Below are 16299 nucleotides of genomic sequence, written 5' to 3'. Positions count from 1 at the left end.
AAAAGATCGTGAAGATGATGATGAAAATAATTTGAGAACTAAATCTGGTGTAGAAACCCAAAAAGAGTTGGCACATTTGGTCAAAGCCCTTTCCAGACAATTTTTTGGTAGGGGAAAAAAAGTAGTGTGTTAGATACTTTCTGAAACAACTTAGTGGCTTCTTTTAAGCTGACTGCTTTAACCTATAAAATAGAACATATATGGATGAGTTTGTGCTAATCAACTGTCTTTTTGTCTTAGGTCTGAAACTTTTTTTTTATGATGTTATAAATTTTAGAAACTACATTGAAAATGTGTAGGGAGATTGACGGTACCTATAAATTAAGAGTCTGACACGAAGAAGGTTCTCACTGTTCGTGAACTGATCTCTGGTTATTTGTAGAGAGAGAGAGAGAGAGTGTGTGTGTGTGAGAGAGAGAAACACTCTTTGATGTGATTCATGCAGTAAATGAGGTGTAAAATCAGTTACACAAGCATTGAAAACCTGGTGCTGGTTGATGTCTAAACAATGTGAATGTACACTAGCATACTTGATTTGTGGAATACTGAAAATTTTCAATACCTTGTGCAAACATGACTTTTCCAAAATAAACACACACAGTTAATAAAGAAGCATATTTCACTGTCAGAAATGGAATAAGATGTTAAATGGACCAGTAAAAGAGACTTTGATATATTAATGGATGATGGTTGGCTTTTTTTTTTTTCTTTTTTCTTTAAGTACTGTTTGTTAAGTTGGGAATTGCAGCTATGGTGATCTGACAAAAAAGCAAAGCTTCTAGCCTGATCTTCTTGGAGATTTTGTGGAGAAAATGTCAATTCCTCATGCCACTGTTCAGCATATATATTCACCAAGAAGGGTCAGAGTTATCATTTAATTATTGGAAGAGTACATTATGGTCTGTGTTCAGTGTTCATTTATCATTGATCTGGGGAAGGATAGGTGATGAAGTGGAACAGGAATTAGAGCTAAATGTCACAAATAGCATTTTACAGTCTGTGCTATGTTTGTAGGCTAAAATGTATTTATACAGTTTTTTTTGTTATGGATTAATGCAAATATGTTTGCTTATGTCTTTGTCTTTATTTTAATTTCCTGGCTCCAGCTAAAGAGATTACTAGCCTTTCTTAGTTCTGTTTGTTTGTGATGAGCCATTTTTTGAGTCTAGCTTCTGGTGTTCTCGTTTTGGGATAGTTGAAAACTAAGTTTTTTTACTTTTGAGTGTTATGTGTTTAAAAAGACACCAGTTTATAAGTCAGACAACTGTCTTGAAATGTGTTACCTGCTAATTTTACAAGTATTACCAAAGATTACTATAAATTTAACTTTTTTTCAATTGATATGTGCATTTCTGAACTTTTCATACAGCCAGTTTCATTATTTCTTTTGTCAGTCATTTCCTCTGTTTTTGTTCTTTCACACAACAACAGGTAGGGGAGAAATACTTCTTTTAAACGGTAGGAAAATATGGCTGTGAAAATCACAGAAATTGCCAGAGGGGTGAAGAGACAATTATAGTAACAAAAACTATCTTTAATTCACTTTTCAAAAACATCCATGCACCAATCTCAAAATATCAAGCCACCTTCTCTGAAACCTAAAAGAATACAAACTCGCATTGAATCAATTTTTTTTCCTGGAAGAAACCACAAATGTGTCCTATGCTCATTTGGATATTTCACTTTTTAGGGTGAGGAAATAACCAAGGAGGAGATTGACATGCTGAGTGATGCTTGCACCAAACTGAAGGAAAAGAAGAAATTGTTAACAAAAGAAAAGGAGGAGCTTGAGGAGCTAAAGGATGATGTTCAGGAATATAGTGAGGTAAAGAATGGGGTGGAGAAGGACTGTTTTTATATGATTGCTCTGTCCATACATATTCTTAGAAAAACTAACCTTAAACGATTATAATTTTTGTGTGCTGAGATAACCCAAATTGGAAATTGTTGGAGAGGCCTACTTGCTCAGTTATTGTGTGGTATGTTGTCATGCAGGACTGTCAGATCCTCAGCTTGAGTAAGTTGTTAAAGTTCAGCTGAAGTCATTGGAATGATGATAGTTTACATCAGCTGAGGATCTGGCCTCTGGTCTTTACTCCATGCTCACTGGGCTGACTGTGCTGGAGAGGCAGTATGATATGGGAGGGGAATGGAGTGTCTCTTAGAATCAATAGGGAACAATTTCTCCAATCTGTAAAGTGGTGGTGGTGCTATCTGAAAGAAGTCTTGATCCAATTGTACGACACTGGAAGGATGTGAGGTTGAAATCCTAGGATGGATGAAAAGGCTTTTAATTGGGAGGAGGGGAACGGTTGAGGATTTAGGACTATGTAAGAGACATGTAGAACTAGCCACAACATTAATTTAATGTCTAAAATTAACCTTCATTTTTAGCCTCTAAATTTCACTGTTCCCATGTGTCTGACAATAGCAATAACTGCTTCCTCTCCTGCTGCAACCTTTTTGATTTGCATATGACTCCGGCTTTTCTGTTAGACATTGCTATAATTGTTGTTGCAAATTTATCTTCTCATGAATGCTTTTTGCTTGAACATCTCCTCTAGGATTTGCAAGAGATTAAGGAGCTATCTAAAACAGGACAAGAGGATGTAGTGGAAGAGTCTAAAGCAAGCAAGCAGTTGACCAAAAGGGTGAACCGAATGATTGGACGAATTGGCAAAATTATTAATGAATTAGAGACAGACCAAAAGGTGGTGGATGGACAGTTGGACAGTGGTGCTAGTCCACCTATTGGGTAAGTGAGTGATGGCACCACACTTCCTTTTCAAAACACTCATTCACCGCCATCAGTCTGCATGGTAGTGACTGCAAAAATGACATTGTCCGCTTCAATCTCAGTGTCTCAGTGATCTCCATCTCAAATCTGGTTAATACCCAATAAAAAGATGGGTTGATCTCCAAACTCCCAGTCCTGCAAATTTAGTCTGAGCTTTGAGAGTCAGGATGGGTTCTTTGGGACCTTGCCTTCCTGTGCTTGACACTAGTAGTAAAGGTTCTGCAGGCCTTAGTTACATTTGAGCAGAATACACAACATTTTTATCTTGGCACACTTTCTGATTTCCAAATAAATTCCATAAAGGTTTGTTTATGCAGTGTAGCAGGGCAGCGACTCTCCCAGCGGCGCCTCCTGCTAGTCGTCCTGGGAATTAGTTCGCCAGCCTCCAGAGCGCCCTCTGCAGGCCGGTGTCTCGCCTTGCCACTGGCCCCATGTCGCTCCTGGACCCCAGTGCCCTTTCTCTCAGGGTTCTGCCCCCTGCACTACCCCACAGTCTTGCTGGGTCTCCCCTCTCTGGGGAACCCTCCACTCCCCTATCCCCACGTTGTCTCAGTCTTGGGCTACTGCTCATCACTATCTAGCCCCCACTCACTGGGGTGGACTGCAGTATAATTGCCACTTGTCATCAGCAAGGAGGGTTTGGACCTGCTGCCTTTGCTTACTTCTGGGCTACTCTCTACAACCCCAGTACCTTTTCTGGCCTTTAGCAAGGCTTGCAGCCTGGAGGTTTTCCAGGCTGGAGCTCCCAGCTCCTCTAGCCTTCTCTGAACCTTGCAGCCAGGCCCTTCCCTCTCAACAGCTAGAGAAAGACTTACTTAGCGCCAGCCTAGCAGCCCCTTTATAGGGCCAGCTGTGGCCTGATTTGGGGCGTGGCCCCAGCTGAGGCTACTTTCCCAGTCAGCCTAGGTTTTTCTCTCAGCCCAAGCCCTCTCCAAGACTGCTTTTACCCCTCTGGGCAGGAGCGGGGTGATCACCTCGCTACATGCAGGTATGCTACAAAATTCAAACCTCATGCAGTTCTGATTTCAGTGGGAGTCTTGCTTCCTGCCCCTCCCCCACCTTCAAAACTAAGGAGCATCACAGCTCTCTCAGATTACTATTGCAGCCAGGCTGCAAAATCAAAATTGGGGCCTCATTCTGCTGCTTGGTGTAGAAATATAAAAGAGAGTCTGTGCCCTCAAACAGTTTATAGCCTAAATAGGGATGAGTATTCCCCTTTTTATTAAGTCTTCACTCAATTCATAGCTTAATGTAAATTATTTCAAGTTCTATTGTAAGATTAAGACAAACATGATTAAAGGTAGTTGTAGGGGAAAACCAGCTGGTGACCAGTCTTAGCTGACAAAGTATGGCCTATATATTTTAATCAGGGCTTGCTGTGTAATTGTACACTTCTATAAAACCATTCATTATATGCAAAGGTTTCTTATCTTGGAGGAATGTAGGAAATCAGTGAATAGTTTGCCAAACTTTGTGGTTCATCTAATATTTCTTATAAAAATGTGTAGTCTAAACAATTAAACTGTTTTTACTATATAGTCAGCTTTGTTACAGGAGCGCAGAAGTCCCATTGTGCTAGTTTTTGTTACAGACATATTGCTTGGAATTATTACCCATTATCGGCTTGATCCAGATTCAGCCGAAATGGATGGAAGATCACTGTTGACTTCAGTGGGAATTGGATCGGGGCCCTATGTGTAAAGGATTCTTTTGCATGTTCTTGGAAGATTTGTATATCTTTTCTTAACCTGATATTTTGAATGGTTGCTCTTCAGCATTCCCCTTGCTGGTTGGTTTACAAGAAGCGAGTGTTGGCTCCATTGGGAAAAGGCTTCCTACACTGGATGTGAGATAATAGAATGATAGCCATCAATAAAAAGGAGCGAATATTGGCTCAGATGGGATGAAATTTCTATGTGTTGACATGAATTGTATTGGCAGTACTTAACAGGCTTGGCAGGAGGCAAGAATGGTCCTTGAGGTATTTCTGAACCTGGTAAACCTACAACATTCTTGCTCCTTTGTCAGTGGAAATTAAGTGATTACTTGGATAAATGTTGGAGCACTGTATATATGCTCTTTGTGTGTAAATGGGTTTACCGTCATTTATGACCATTACCGTGGGCAATTACCACTGTGTATTTGAGTTTTAATGTAAGCTCGGTAACCCAGTATATCTTTAAACTTCCAAGCGAGACCCCCCCCTACTCGTGCCTTAATTTATGCAGTGTATAAGTGTATATATTTCCTTACTGTTGGTCAGGCTTTGGAATAGTCAGTCTCCCTTTTTCTGGTTCTTGGGTTAATATTCTGTTTTTTGTCTTAGCTGAATTTCCAAGTTATTGGAAGGAAATGTTTGTTTACTTATGGGTTTTATGCCTCACATAATGATTGCCAGATGCATCGTGTTTAAAAGTGGCTTAAGGAAAACTGATGAAGCTTTATACATGGATAAATGTTTGTGGCCTCCCGTTCCTTTCAATTCAAGTGACTTTTACCATTTGAGTCTGTTCACTGCAATGACCTCCATAGCCTCAGGATTGTCATGGCATCAGCAAAAGTCCAGGAATTTTTAAGGATGGTCCAGAGAAACATCCTCCCCCTTCTGAAAAATCAGTCTGTGTCCAAAAACCTGACGTTAGGGATATGGAGTTAAAACCATACTAATAAATAACCCTTATTAAAAGGATTGTTGGTTTTATCATCTTCTGTTTCTCTGTGTGACCTGGGTTGGAAGGTGTAAACTAGGGCTGTCAATTAATCACAGTTAATTCATGCGATTTAACTAAAAAAAAATCACGATTAATAATAGTTTTAATCTCACTGTTAAACAATAGAATACCAATTTAAATTTATTAAATATTTTTGGATGTTTTTCTATATTTTCAAATGTGTTGATTTCAATTACAACACAGAATATTAAGTGTACAGTGCTCACATTATTTTTGCTTACAAATACTTGCATTGTAAAAATGAGAAACAAAAGAAACAGTATTTTTTTCAATTCACCTCATACAAGTACTGTAGTGAAATCTCTTTATTGTGAAAGTATAACTTACAAATGTAGATGTTTTGTTTGTTACATAACTGCATTTAAAAACAAAACACTGCAAAACTTTAGAACCTACAAGTCCACTCAGTCCTACTTCTTGTTCAGCCAATCGCTAAGACAAACAAGTTTGTTTACATTTACGGGAGATAATGCTGCCCACTTCTTATTTACAATGTCACCAGAAAGTTAGAACAGGCGTTCACATGGGAATTTGGTAGCCGGCTTTGCAAGGTATTTATGTGGCAGATATGCTAGACATTCATATGTCCCTTCATGCTTCAGCCACCATTTCAGAGGACATGCTTCCATGCTGATGATGCTCGTTAAAAAAATAATACGTTTATTAAATTTCTGACTGACCTCCTTGAGGGAGAATTGTATGTCTCTTGACTCTGTTTTACATGCAATCTGCCATATATTTCATGTTATAGCAGTCTCGGATGATGACTCAGCACATGTTGTTCATTTTAAGAAAACTTTTGCTGCAGATTTGACAAAACATAAAGAAGATACCAGTGTGAGATTTCTAAAGATAACTACAGCACCTGACACAAGGATTTTAAGAATCTGAAGTGCCTTCCAAAATCTAAGAGGGAAGATGTATGAAGCATGCTTCACAAGTCTTAAAAGAGCAACACTCCGATGCAGAAACTACAAAACCCGAACTACCAAAAAAGAAAATCCTCCTCCTGCCGGTGGCATCTGACTCAGATGATGAAAATACATACGTCGGTCCACACTGCTTTGGATTGTTATTGAGCAGAACCCGTCATTAGCATGGATGACCTCTGGAATGGTGGTTGAAGCATGAAGGGACACATGAATCTTTAGTGCATCTGGCATATAAATACCTTGCAATGCCAGCTACAACAGTGCCATGTGAATGCCTGTTCTCACTTTCAGGTGACACTGTGAACAAGAAGCAGGCAGCATTATCGCCTGCAAATGTAAACAAACTTGTTTGTCTGGGCAATTGGCTGAAAAAGAAACAGGACTGAATGGACTTGCAGGCTCTACTGTTTACCATTTGTTTTATTTTTGAATGCAAGTTTTTTTTGTACATAATTCTACATTTGTAAGTTCAACATCCATGATAAAGAGATTGCACTATAGTACTTGTATTAGGTGAATTGAAAAATACTATTTCTTTTGTTTTTACAGTACAAAAATAAAATATAAAGTGAGCACTGTACACTTTGTATGTTTAATTGAAATCAATATATTTGAAAATGTAGAAAACATCCAAAATATTTATATAAATGGTATATACTATTATTGTTTAACAGTGCGGTTAATTGTGCAATTTTTTTAATCATGCGATTAATTTTTTTAATTGTTTGACAGCCCTAGTGTAGACCACTTCATGAGGGCAAGCAGAGGCTTTAACCTACAAAGGGTAGATATCAAAGCAACATGTTACCACTAGGCAGACTTCAGAAGCAGTGAGACAGTTTCTGAAATCTGCTTAGGAGTAGTGTGGAGTTCAGTCTTTACATTTTGTGGAAGGGTTTGTTCCTTCCATGTGTGAGGAAATTAAATCCAACAGGGCATGTATGTGTATGCTGTTTCAAGAACAGATTCCTCAATTCTTGTCTTCCCAGGATTTGTTCAAGTGGGTTCTCTTGCATGCTTTCCGCTCTCTATTTTCTGTAGACCAACCTCTTTAGTCCAGCAGGATGGCTGAGGCAGGGTAGTGTCCCCTATATGAATAGGACAAAGGTCTTTAGGTGCTGAGGAGCACACAAACTTTACCAAATTATATTTCAGTTATCAGTGGCTTCTTGTATTTGTGGAAATCATAAGAGTGAGTATGTCTGGAGGATAAAGACCTACCTAAAGAACTCATAAGTGATAAATAATTCACTTTTGCTTTTTTGTTTTCAGTTCTTGATCAGGCTATAAACCTTTTGTTCAATATAAAATACCATTACATGTCTTTAATATCCTTTTCTCTTCCTTCTTTACTTCTTTGTAGTAACTGTTTGCTGTATACAGATTGTGTTTCCCCTTTAGGGAGAATCTCATCAGTATCAACGAGCTTATTAGTGTGATGAAACAAATCCAGAAGTTTCCAGAGAACAAACTGAATAGGATTGCTGAGGCATTAGATGAAAACCAGGATGGCAAGATTGATATAGATGATGTTGCCAAGGTGAGTCTGCAGAGCAGTTTAATAAAATAAAACAGGTATTACACACTTACAGAAATGTTGAGTTAGGCTACATTTTGCAATTTTCACTTAATTTCATATTGTTTTCTTTGCCCAAATCTTTATTTTGATTTAGAATATCTAACTGATAGATCAGTCTTTTATGTTTTGTGTTTTTAATACATACTACCCATTGCTAAATTAATGGAGACTTTTTTTACCACTAGTTTGGGGGATGTATTCATGATTTGCTCCCATATCCAACATTCACCTCTTCATCCCTAAACCAAAAGGTTCTCTTTCCTAGTAAAAACCACATCTGTAGCTCTTACCCTTCCCTCCACAGATGAGCATATAATCTGGGATGCCTTTTGGTGGCACTCCCCATCTATCCTACTATCCAGCCAACTGGACAGCTTTTTGTTTGTTTGTTTGTTTGTTTTAAATTAAAGCCTTTATGCTAGATATTTATAAATTAACTAACTGAGTTTATGCACCATGCTTTTGCATATGAAAATGCGGTTTAAAATAGTATTTGAGGAGGCAGCTGGGAGAGGGGGCAGAATTTGTTCCCTTCTCTGAAGAAAAGTGCAGTGGGATTTTTAATGACTACAAACAGTAAGACTGGTATTAGCCAAAATTCTTCCCTACTGTATCTAGAATACTAAACCATACAAACATGTAAGAGAGATGTTTCATTGTGCTCTGCATTCTTAAGCCTAAAGTACACCAGGCCATCAGTCGTCCTGAGAAGGGAGCTGTTGGTCTCTGAGCTACAGAATCTCGTCAGTTTTGAAGCTTTAATTCTGTGGAGTTTAGGAGTTGTGTAGTAACAGAATTTCAGGGACCCCGATAATCTAAACACCCTCCTCCCCCCCCCTCCCCGTTTTCTTTTAGATGTGCATCATGCCTGCTTCCTGGTTAGTGCACTTTGGATATTCTGGGTTGCACTGTAAATACTATCCATTTCCTCTCCTTCTAGCTGTCATGTTCCATTTTTTTTCTCCCTTCCCACAGTTTTCCAGGCTCTCCCCTGCTGTTCTCCTTTTGTTACTTCAGTGAAGTGGAAGCAGCTCTGGGGATGTACTGAAACCCATGTTAAACTTTTAGATTGGTTAATTTGAAAGTCATTTTTCTCCTTTACACAAGTGACAATAACAGTGAATAGAGTAAGAGCAGACTGGAAAATACAATATTTGTCCTACTGAATCACATTTTTTCATTTTTCCTCTTTAGTAAAAGGCCTTGTATTTTATTATTATTTTTTTTTAATTCCTTCACGGTGGCTCTGAGCTGTTATTGCATTGAGCTATATTTATCAAGTCAAATAAAACTAAAAGCTGAATCCTTTCCTGATGTAATTCCATTTCCTTCACAGACTTTGGTAGTTATAGAAGAGATGAAGTTGTCCTTAAATCTCTGGACTAAAATAATCATTATGGAGTTTTATAGTATTTTATACAAGGATAATTAACTTTCTTCCTTTGTCTTCAAAAAGATTGAAACTTCTTTTATTTTTTTTAATTGAATTTGTTTTTTTGCTCTGCATTTGGTTTGCCCAGGCTTTAGGATTGTATGTTTATTAATAGTGTTTATCTATGATAATAGTGATTTTTTTTTTTTAATATGTCGAATTTTATTTTTTAAAAATCTACTTCAGAAAAACTACAGATCCTAGAATGAGCTATTTTTCTGTTTGGTTTTTCTTTTAAAAATCAAACTAGTGAGTTTTTTAAAGTGCTGTTGTCACATTATTTTCCTCATGCTTTCAGGTGATTAAAATTTTTTTAATTAGTAATTTATTTTAAAACCTAATATTCTTTTAAACTTGGTAATGCTCTTTGATTTTACTCGAGGAAGATGTTAAGTGTCTTAAAACACATTTGTGACAGATATGTTAGTATTTGAGACACCATCATTATTTGAGTCTGTTTGAGACAACTGTATTTTAGCTGTTGGTAAATGTTGATTTTACAGTGGTGATCACTCTCAACTCATGTAGAATATAACCTGTTTTTAAATTTTGGTAAAAGCCTTTCACATAAAGCAGAGGTATTAAACTCATTTAGCAGACAAAAGCTGACTTTAACTTACGGTCTGTGGGCCAGGGTATAAATGTAGGAGTATGTATTATCTTCAGTCCACGGCAGATTTCCCACTTTCCTTCATTTGGAGGTTTGCACTAAGAACAAGTGCAGAAAGTGGCCTTTTGTACTAATGAATATTGCGTCTGCTTTATCACTGCATTACAGGTTCACACCAGTTTGATTCCACTGGTTTACAGCTAATAACACAATTGTAAATCAGGTCCTTAGTTATGAACGTTTTGTATTATTTGCTTAATACTTTTTTGCTGCATCGAGCATCATTCAGTGTGGAGGGGGCAGGGGGGGGAAATGTCAGCTTTAGATAAACCAGTGTTTCTGCTTTTTGTTTCTCTTCCTGCCCCTTCCTCCTGTTCTTCTATCTTAATTTCCTTTTCTCCAGCAACTTTCAGTTCCCATTTCCCTGTGTCCTTCAGTTCCAGCCACTAAAATGAACAGCAGTGAAATATTTCATGCAGATTTTAAATGTTGTCATTATTGGAATTTGAGCTAATATCTCAATAAGATAACGGGTGACGGAAGATTTCAAACCTGAATCATCTTTTTAGGCTGCCTGTAGCCTAAGGAAGACACCACTGCATGAGGTTTACACTCAGTTCATGTTTGGAAGGCTTTCTTCACAATCAGGAAGGCCTACTAATATTTTAAAAAAAGGAAAATTCAGAATATGTATGTCATATGTCCTGGCCACATAGTTATACAAAGCAGCCTAGATGCTTGACACCGCTGCTCAAAGGGTCAGATTCACTCTAGGTTTACGTAATGTAGAGAGGGCAATTAGTTGTAGCTTAAACACCTGAGGGACAAGTTTTTGTGACTCTGGCCCTTAATGTTTGCGTGCATGTCCATAGCAAAAAGAACTTGATGAGGACAGTTCATTAGGAACTGAGCTTAAATCTTCAGCCACTTTAAATGTGTCATCAAAAAGCCACAGGATTTTAATAATTTTTAATAATATTGCGAAACTGGATTATAGTATATGATCACAAACAACCAACAGAATAATGGGGGAGGGATAGCTCAGTGGTTTAAGCATTGGCCTGCTAAACCCAGGGTTGTGAGTTTGGTCCTTGAGGAGGCTACTTAAAGATCTGGGGCAAAATCAGTACTTGGTCCTGCTCGTGAAGGCAGGAGGCTGGACTCAATGATCTTTCAGGGTCCCTTCCAGTTCTGCAAGATAGGTATATCTCTGTATATTAACTCTATTTTGCTTAGACCTATGAGAGATAGCTATTTCTCTCCTAATTAGATTAAGGGTGTCAGAATACTTTACCTATGTGAAAATTAATGTTTTTGTGGATTTCCTTATTTAGGTGGTAGAATTAATTGACAAAGAAGACATTGATATCTCAACAAGTCAGGTTGCTGAGATTATGGCACTGCTTCAAAAAGAAGAGAAACTGGAAGAAAAAGAGAAGGTGAAAGAAAAGGTTGAGAAGGAAGCTGTGGAAGTGAAGAATTAAACTTCAGAATCTGAAGTAAAGTCCAGTGTAACCAATACAGCTTACCTTCCTGTGTACTAAAGCGTGTGTGTGTGTATATATAGCTATCTATCTCAGTTGAGCTTCTGTGATGATGAAAAATGTTAGCACTTTATGTGCTAAATGAGTTTGCCAGTGGCAAATCAAAGATATGTTTTGTGGAATATGGAATCAAATAATTTCTATTATCAAGCGATTTTTACCATCATTCATGCAGATGAAAACAATATGATTCTTTAAGAACGTGTTCTTTGCTGTGGAATCACGTATTTGCAGTCATCACTATGGTGTAGAGAATCACTAAACTTGCTAGTTTCCAAAACATTTGTATAAATAGTATATCTATCATGGAATAATGTGTGTGAATGTCATTTATTTCCTTGCATCATGTAAACATCTGATCAGCAACCGTTAAACAAGGTCCAACATTGTTGTTCTGCTTCCTCCTTGAGCTTTTTGCATAGTTTCTTATAAATGTTTCCTTTCTTCAAAATATTTCATTATCACTTGAAACACTACTGAAGGGGCTGTGGCATCAATAATAAGTGTTTAGATTATTTAATTTTTCTGAGCTTCATATCCACTAAACTGTTGCTTTGCTAATACAGAATGTCACATACTCTGATCTCATGTGTTAAATCAACTGTTTTATCTGTCGCTTTTTTATGAAGGGAAAATTCAGTGGAACTGAAACCTCCAATGAAGAATGATTTTTATGGGTGCCTTAAGCTTATTGTGATTGAAAAGTGGGAGTGGTTACTTCTAAGACAGTTCTCATAATTCCATATGAATTATTAAAGTATTGGGGAAATAGGAACCTTTAACATACTTCCAAAATGTGTTCTGACACATAAGTGGGAGAGTGCATATTGAAATAGCTAAAGTAATTAGAAGGGGAAAATGTCAATGCTGGTATTTTTACATATATTTTTAAAACTTGCAGTTATAAAAAAATGTTTGTTCTTATCTACCTGAATCCTGTATACAACATAACAGGCGTTTTTACCTCTGGATTTTTCATCTCAGGTATGAAATCACTAACCACGTGACAGTCAGAAAACGTTAGTAAATCTGTTCATCTCATGGCCTTGCTTACTGCAGTGTTACCAAATATCTGGTATAAACAACGTTTTAAGTACATGGTTTGCTTTCTGGTTAACTGGTTCTTTTATTTAGTTTCTTCTCTAATTAAGTAATAAATTAAATATTAGCAACTAATGGATCTGGATTTACTATACCATGTCTTTTTTTTTTAAATGAAGATGTAAAACACAAATACTGACAATTTTAGTATATTAATTTATTTTCTGAGCAGTCTGAATTTCCCCTTGTTTCTTAAATTTCAGATTTCATTTGCCAATGAATACTAATATTATGACTTTCACCAGTATTCTTTTCATTTTGCATCCAGTAGTTCATAGTCTCAAATTTTTGTAATTATCAGATTAATGCATGTTAAACATGCTGTAGAATGCTGTACATGGAAGAGAATGGAGTCTATACGTTTTTTGCTATAGTAAAAATTATGTACTGTCTCAAAAGTTCTGACTCCCAAACACATTTCATTGTAATTCTTTGGGGTTTTTTGTGTTAAATCTGAATTAGAATGACAAAAATATTTATAGAGAGATGGGACTGATATGGCTACAACTGCACTGAAAACCAAAATGTTAATAGAAATTCCTTCAAGTTAGTGGAACAACATATAGTTTGGGCATTCTCATGGCTTGCATGGTGGACCATTATATTTATTGAATTGTTTCTTGTACATTTTGCTATGGTAATGTACAGTTTGTTAGCTAATTTTAGAAGCAGAGTAAAAATGTTCAGTTCACAGCAGTAGAACACTTTACAGTTTGTAAACTATACAGTTTGTAAAGAAAGATGCCTACAATGGGTAATGTGACTGATCCTCCTGAGAAGCACTATAATTGCATCTTATTGAGTAAACTGATTTCCACCTGTGGACAGGTTGAAATTACAAAGTAATATGATCTTTGCGATTCTTTTACTGTATTTTTTAAATGGATGGGCATATCTGCTTTCCTGAAAGTAAGGGTAAGGTATAGATTCTGGCATGAAGTCATTTTCAAGATGTGTATTTATAATTTGACTATAAGCTTTAAGGCAAAAACTTGCTCAGTATTTCATACCATGGGCTGTATTTGTCAAGGCATTGAGACACATTTGTCCCTGGTAAGTTTTTTGTTGTGTCTTTTGTTGATTTGAAATATTAGGTAGAGTGAACGAGAAAGGAGATCTAAAGTAGTGATGGATGTTTTTTAAACACCATCCTTATTAAATGCATTCTGATACATTTATGGCTAAAAGTTTTTGCTCTTGGACTCACCTGAAAAATGATATATTGAGATACTTGAATCAGTTAATTTAAAAGCACTGCTTTCAATAACCAGCGTTAGTTTCCCCTGTCATCTAAAGAGTTTTAAATAAATCATGTATAAATCAGCAATAGCTAAATGTGTTAATTTATTTTGAAAAATATTGCAAATCCAAGATATGTGGCCTAGAATTCATAATAGCACACGTTTTCTGCCATTTTATATAGTAAGTGGGCAAACCCATGACTAGCTAGACTTATTGCATGTTCTGTGGGTCTCAAAAATATTTGGCAGGCTTCTGTTAATCACCAAGGGCCCCAAATCCAAAACCCTTCCTTGATTAGTTTTATGGAAGTTTTTAAAACTGCACAGGTTAATGGGCGTGGGGGTTTGGCAGTATTGGGCTTCAAATCAAGAGCTTTACTGCTTTTTATCTAGACCAAAAGAATAAATAAATCAAAGTTAAAATACTTCAGGAGGGATGGATGGTTTTCAGATGTACAGTAGCTGATCATAGAACTTACTCATAGAACTATTTAATCAGTAGGTCTAAATATTTTAAATAAAAATTTAAATATTTTGTTTAAATTTATTGAAAGGTTGTATGATATTTGAATGAGCTTATGAGTTACACAAGCTGATTCTTCAGAATTATAGTTAGGCAAGCAATAACATTATCACATTGTTTCAAGTTCAGGTAAAGATCTGATATGATAAACAATTTAGGGAAAAAATTACATATGAATCTTTACTTGTGGCTTACCAAAAAAATTCCAGTTTGGCAACAGAGTTACTGAAATAGAGCAAAGTAGTGTGTCCCTTTACCTTCTGCCTATGACATAATTAGCTACTTTTGTAACTTAGTCATATTTCATCAATTAAACAGTTCTTTCCAGCTCATGTTTTTTCAGATGCCCACTTTCACTCAGCTCTTCATCAGCAATCACATGCTGTTGTTTGTGCTGTATAAGTAAATCTGTCTGCCAGCTAGGTACCAGAAGGTTAATTTTATGGAGCACTTGTCATCTTTAAAAGATACTAATATTAACTGTTTTTCTGTTTGAGTGCCACATCCAAATTTTAGTGAAGGTAATGGGAGTTTTTCCATTGAGTTCAGTAGGAATTGGATCAGACCTGAAAAAGGCAGGGTTTTTTTTTTTTTTACCTCATTTGTTTGATGTGTACATTACACCCTACCAAAATACAATAAAGAAATTCATAAAGCTCTATAAACTTGAACTAATATCTTAAAAAAGGATTTGGGAAAAAAACAACCAAGATCTTAAATGCTAACAGGATACATGAATAACCTTCATTTACAGACCAGTGGTCTGAAAGCTTTTTGTTTCCCAAGACCTGAGTTTGAGATTCGTTGTTTTTCATGTAAGAATAAATGACGACATCACTAATTCCTGAAGTGTGCAGGAAGCTGCATTCATGTAGGAGAAACACAGAACATTAAACTTGGGTCTTGATATATAAATGCTTTTCAAATATCTTTGCTCAGAATGTATAGCTAGGGCCTTCCATCCTGCAAAGAGAAATGTGTGGGCAGACCCATGCCTCAGTACAGAGCTGTGCCGATTTCATTGGGGCTGTGTGCAGGCATGGATCTCTTTGCCTTAAATGGTAGACTTTGTGAACGGGACTGGCTCTTCTGATTTATGCAGTTTGGAATACTGCATGTAATTTATATATATCTAAACATATGTGCTGCTAGTGGCTTAAGCTTTTAGATATTTTAGTATGTATTTTTAAAGAATTTGTTTACTTTGAACTTGAGATTTATTTCAAATTATTCAGTATATTTTTAATTTTAAAGAAGTCCATAGTTAGTTCTACTTTTTGAGATTTGTTGTTGCAGTTTAAGGAGCTCAGCCCATGTTATAACACTGTCTAAAAGGTTACTTGCTATCTGTGCTCTGAGTGTACTGGTCCTATATTTGCCATAGTACAATATAAAGGTTTTTGGGGGAAGTTTATTAAAATGTGTAATGTCTTCAGTTTTAATAAACTTGTAATATTTTTACACCAGAGATGTTTTTTCTTTTTATATGACTTGACTCTTTTATTTATTGCTGCTTAGATGACTTATCAGCCGCAGGTCTAATAAATGGCGGATCCAGGATTACAAATACAGGATGAAAGAGGGCAGATAAAGTACTAAGGTCTAAAATACTGGGTTTTTCGAGTGCTTGCTCATGTCCATTCCATATTAAGTGTGTGCGCGCTGCATGCACTGCTGCCGGAGATTTTTTCCCCCGGTGGTATCCATAGGGCCGGCTCGAGCACCTGTTGGAGGCCCACGCTCATTCGCCGGTATAAGGGGTGCTGCTGGCCCTGCACCCATCCAGTTCCCTCTTGCTCCCATAACAG

The 16299-nt window shown here is 36.8% G+C and overlaps 1 protein-coding gene across 2 annotated transcripts in view; it reads left to right on the top strand.

Annotated features, from left to right (window-relative positions):
* LETM1 (leucine zipper and EF-hand containing transmembrane protein 1) overlaps positions 1-15954 on the top strand; it is a 66406-nt gene extending 50452 nt beyond the window's left edge. Inside the window, exons 11-14 of one of the 2 annotated variants that reach the window (XM_030563240.1) lie at positions 1691-1825; positions 2565-2755; positions 7845-8001; positions 11417-15954. In XM_030563240.1, coding sequence (XP_030419100.1) covers positions 1691-1825; positions 2565-2755; positions 7845-8001; positions 11417-11566 — 633 coding nt within the window. In that variant the 3' untranslated portion in view covers positions 11567-15954. The remainder of the gene's footprint in view (positions 1-1690; positions 1826-2564; positions 2756-7844; positions 8002-11416) is intronic. The other variant, XM_030563241.1, reaches the window with a different exon arrangement.
* The last annotated feature ends 345 nt before the right edge of the window (positions 15955-16299 follow it).

The sequence above is a fragment of the Gopherus evgoodei genome, chromosome 5 (genome assembly GCF_007399415.2).
Source record: "Gopherus evgoodei ecotype Sinaloan lineage chromosome 5, rGopEvg1_v1.p, whole genome shotgun sequence".
NCBI classification, from domain to species: Eukaryota; Metazoa; Chordata; order Testudines; family Testudinidae; genus Gopherus; species Gopherus evgoodei.
Note: the sequence above shows the minus strand (reverse complement) of the source record. Positions and strands in the feature narration are given on the sequence as shown.